The sequence below is a fragment of the Psammomys obesus genome, unplaced genomic scaffold, assembly GCF_907164565.1.
Source record: "Psammomys obesus unplaced genomic scaffold, mPsaObe1.curated_primary_1811, whole genome shotgun sequence".
Lineage (NCBI taxonomy): Eukaryota > Metazoa > Chordata > Mammalia > Rodentia > Muridae > Psammomys > Psammomys obesus.
Genome location: NW_026596131.1, coordinates 11,391,761 through 11,396,542, shown reverse-complemented (window position 1 = coordinate 11,396,542; position 4,782 = coordinate 11,391,761). Strand labels below are relative to the sequence as shown.

The 4,782-nt window shown below is 60.9% G+C and overlaps 1 protein-coding gene across 1 annotated transcript; it reads left to right on the top strand.

Moving 5' to 3' along the window:
* On the top strand, nt 1–4,486 carry Trim47 (tripartite motif containing 47). The gene is made up of 6 exons (XM_055592679.1): nt 1–715; nt 1,901–1,996; nt 2,289–2,519; nt 2,677–2,875; nt 3,244–3,318; nt 3,562–4,486. Exons 1-6 carry the CDS (start codon nt 29–31, stop codon nt 4,200–4,202), a joined length of 1,929 nt encoding a protein of 642 aa, XP_055448654.1. The 5' UTR covers nt 1–28; the 3' UTR covers nt 4,203–4,486.
* The last annotated feature ends 296 nt before the right edge of the window (nt 4,487–4,782 follow it).

Genomic DNA, 4,782 nt, shown 5'->3' with positions numbered 1-4,782 from the left:
CAGGCGGTGCCCCGGCTGCCGCGCAGCCATGGACGGCAGCGGGCCTTTCGGCTGCCCCATCTGCCTGGAACCGCTCCGGGAGCCGGTGACACTGCCCTGCGGTCACAACTTCTGCCTCGCCTGCCTGGGCGCGCTCTGGCCGCACCGGAGCGCGGGCGGCACCGGGGGTCCCGGAGGTCCGGCCCGCTGCCCACTGTGCCAGGAGCCTTTCCCCGACGGCCTGCAGCTCCGCAAGAACCACACGCTGTCCGAGCTGCTGCAGCTCCGCCAGGGCTCGGCCGCAGGACCCATGTCCGTCCCGGGTTCAGGCCCGGCCCGGGGCGCGACCCCCGAGCCCTCGGCGCCCAGCGCACCACCGACGGGTGCGGAGCCGTCAGCCCCCTGCGCGCCCGAGGCTTGGCCGGCCGGGGAAGAGCCGGTGCGCTGCGACGCGTGCCCCGAGGGCGCCGCCCTGCCCGCCGCCTCCTCCTGCCTCTCCTGCCTCGCCTCCTTCTGCTCGGCGCATCTGGCCCCGCACGAACGCAGCCCGGCGCTGCGCGGCCACCGCCTGGTGCCGCCGCTCCGCCGGCTGGAGGAGAGCCTGTGTCCGCGCCACCTGCGGCCGCTGGAGCGCTACTGCCTCCTGGAGCGTGTGTGCCTTTGCGAGGCCTGTGCCACTCAGGAGCATCGCGGCCACGAGCTCGTGCCGCTGGAGCAGGAGCGCGCGCTTCAGGAGGTGGGGCTGGGCACCTTGAGCGGGCACGTGGAGACGGGTGACAGGTGGGGCAGGGGAGCTTTGTAGGTCCTCACTCTTCCCCGGCTGTGCCTTTGATGGGTTTGTTTGTCTTGTTGGTACTGTGGATGTGCACAGGGAGATTAAGGAAACAACTTCGTGGAGCTGGGTTCTCCCCTCCCACCTTTACCTGGTTTTCGCCTCTCTGACTCAGTGGGCCCTGCCTTAGTTTCAGTTTCCTCCTCTGAGGATCTTTGCAACCCCTTCCGGTCTACAGTGTCATTCGCTGGGGCTGGTGTGGATGGAAGAGAAGTCAGGAGGGACCAGTGATGAGTGACAAAAAACTTTCAGTGTGCGTGTGTGTGTGTGTGTGTGTGTGTGTGCGCGCGCGCGCGCGCGCGGGAAGCCAGGTCAGTGTGGGTGTAAAGCCAGAGAGGGATCTGCATTAGGCCCTTGGAGCCGGTGGGTGTCAGGAGCGGCTGGCCGAGGGCAGGGCCACATGGCTGGTGTGCTCCTCTTGCTGGTCCTAACTCAGATTTGTCCTGGACTGAGTCAGCCACTCTGGATGGGTGTGGCAGGCACCAGGAGAGCAATGAGGTTGGGTTGGTCACGCAGATCTTCTCTGTCCGAACGTTCTGGGGCCTTTGGGAGCATGAGCCCAGTGTCCTGCTACCCCCGCCCCCAGTTTCCCTTGGCCTCCATCCCGGTCTTGGCGCCTCTGGCTTTGGGATTTTCCGCCTCTCCTGCCTCGAGCTGTGACTCATAAGACCCAAGGGACTTGCCCGGAATCCCCATTTTTCAGGGCTGGATTGAGGATGAAGGCTCTTTTGAGACTAATTCCCAAGACTAGTTAGTTCCCTCTCTTCTGGTTCAGCCACACCTCAACCCTACCCTCTCCTGCTTTGCCTCATCCTCACTGGAAAAAAAAAAATCCCAAATAAACTGAGACTCTTAGGTGGCCATATCCTGGCTTCTCTGGTCAACAGGTCCAGATGTCCACAGCCTGCTTCCTTGCCAGGCATTTGGAAAATGGCACTAGCCTGGGCCAGAGGCGCTTTGGACATACTTTGGGGTATCACGGAAGTCTCTTCACTCACAGATGTCACTGTCTGGTCTCCCAAATCCTGAGACCTGTTGCAGGTCAGTGACCTTTTTTCAAACACCAAACTCACCAAGCCTGCTCCACAGGCAGAGCAGCCCAAAGTCCTGAGCGCTGTGGAGGACCGTCTGGATGAGCTGGGTGCCAGCATCGCTCAGTCCCGCCGCACCGTGGCCCTCATCAAGGTCAGAGCCCACCCTAGTCTGTAGACTCCCAGCACCCCTGAAGCAGGCCTCTGAAATCATGCATAAGCTTTCAGTGGGGAAACCACACGCTCTAGACGTGCCCTGGTTAAGGGACTGCTCAGCCGTGCTAAGCAGGAACACCTTGTTTCCCACGACCTGCCTCAGCCCCAGAGCAGGCTGGGGCTGGTCCTCTGTCCTAGTAGGTCTGGGTGGGCACAAGTAGTCAGGGAAAGGAGACAGCAGCCAGGCCTGGTCTCTGCCCTCACTGCTGCTTCCATGCCCTCTGCTGCAGAGTGCAGCCGTGGCAGAGCGGGAAAGGGTGAGCCAGATGTTTGCTGAGGCCACAGCCACCCTACAGAGTTTCCAGACTGAGGTGCTGGGCTTCATCGAGGAGGGAGAGGCCGCTATGTTGGGCCGCTCCCAGGGTGACCTGCGCAGACAAGAGGAACAGCGAAGCCGCCTGAGCCGGGCACGGCACAACCTCAGCCAGGTTCCAGAAGCTGACTCAGTCAGCTTTCTACAGGTGAGGGTGCTTCCTGAACCACAGTGCGGACTGAAGGGACGGAGGGGCGGGGGGAGATGATGGCAGATGGTACCTGGCCTTCCAGGACAGTTGCTACCTTCCCTGGCTGGGAGATGCTGTGGCCAGCAGAGCCTTAATGGGCATTTGTCTGGCACAGGAGCTCCTGGCACTACGGCTGGCCCTGGAAGAGGGGAGTGGCCCTGGGCCTGGGCCCCCCAGGGAACTCAGCTTCACCAAGTCCTCCCAAGTGGTGAAAGCAGTGAGGGACATCCTGGTCTCAGCCTGTGCCAGCCAGTGGGAGCAGCTGCGGGGGCTGGGCAGTGACGAGGATGGGCTGCAGAAAGTTGGCTCAGACGGTGGGTACACCCCCAAGATGACTCACCTCTCCCAGATAGAGCGTATGGGCCCCCAGATCTGGTGCCCATCCAGGAACGGGGGAGGGGAAGTGTCTGGCACTAGGGGAGGGGCTGTGAGTCTGCCAGGGGTCAGAGGGGATTCTTCTCACTCACCCACAAATTTCAGAGAGATCAAGGTCCTGCATGCAAGAAGGCAGGGTGGGGGAGGGGCACTCAAGCGCCACAACTGCATAAAAACATGGTGTGGGTGTCTGTCACCAAGTAGCTGGGGCTTTGGCAGGAAGGGTTGGGGATGGGGCACTAGCAAGCAGCCGGCCACAGGTGGTCCACAGAGATGGCTTCCCCACTGCCTGCCTCTTCTTCTGCAGCTGAGGTGGAGCCCCAGGACCCTGACAGCACCAGCCTGCTGGAGAGTGAGGCTCCCAGAGACTATTTCCTCAAGTGTAAGTAGCCAGCCCGCTGCCTCCATTAGCTGCTAGGCTTCAGGAACAGGGCCTGGCACACAGAGCTGGTAGACCTCCATCTCCTGGGTGAACAAGGCCATCTCCGTGGGTGGTCCCCGTTCGCGCTGGGTCTCACTGGTCCTAAGGAAGGGACAGGGCTGTGCTTGAGGGAGGGGATAGCCTGTGGGGGACTATGTTCGAGCCTGGCTGTGATCTGTGTCTCTCTCCCACCCACGGGTTCAGTTGCCTATATCGTGGATTTGGACAGTGACACAGCAGACAAGTTCCTGCAGCTTTTCGGAACCAAAGGTGTCAAGAGGGTATTATGTCCCGTCAACTATCCGGAGTCACCCACCCGCTTCACACACTGTGAGCAGGTGCTAGGAGAGGGTGCCCTGGACCGGGGCACCTACTACTGGGAGGTGGAGATCATCGAAGGATGGGTCAGTGTGGGTGTCATGGCCGAGGGCTTCTCTCCCCAAGAGCCCTACGACCGGGGCCGCCTGGGCCGAAACGCTCACTCGTGCTGTCTGCAGTGGAATGGGCGCGGCTTCTCCGTCTGGTTCGGCGGCCTGGAGGCCCCACTACCCCACCCCTTTTCACCCACGGTCGGGGTCTGCCTGGAGTATGCTGACCGCGCCCTGTCCTTCTATGCCGTTCGAGAGGGAAAGCTGAGCCTTCTTCGGAGGCTCAAAGCCTCCCGGCCGCGCCGCAGCGGTGCCCTGGCCTCCCCGACTGACCTTTTCCAGAGTCGCCTGGACAGCCACTTCTCGGGGCTCTTCAGCCACAGGCTCAAGCCTGCCTTCTTCCTGGAGAGTGTGGACGCCCACCTGCAGATTGGGCCCCTCAAGAAATCGTGCATATCCGTGCTGAAGAGGAGGTGATGCCGGCTTCGACCGGCAGCGGTTCTGCCCACGTTTCCTGGGAGAAGGCACCAGCCTTAGAGCCGCCCGCGCTCCCAGCTGCCTCACTTCTGGAGGTCTCTGCCGTCTAGAACCAGACCTTCCACTTCTCAAGGCAGGGGTCCCCAGGCCCTGTCCCTTGCAGGACTTGTTTTTGGGACAAGAACTTCAGCTGGGACAATTCCAGACACCCCAGCCCCTCCTTTCCCAGGTCTCTAGAGACACCTGGCATACAGTAGGTGCTCAATAAACATTTGTTGAATGAATGACTGACTCCCTTTCTCGTAACTCATCCACCACACATTCCTATGACTTCTCGGGCTTCAGGATCTGACAGGGGAAGGCAATATGGCTTACCCCCAAGCTCTGGGATCCGAGTTTGAGTCCTGCACCACACACAGTAAAAGAAGAGAACTGGCCCCTGCAAATTGTCCTCTGACCTCTCTCTGCATGCGTGCCCTGGTGCCTGAGCCACAAACACAGGCAGGAACACATGCATACACAATAAATAAATTAATAAAAATGTGTTAAACAAAACAAAATAGACCAGGGCTGGGGAAAG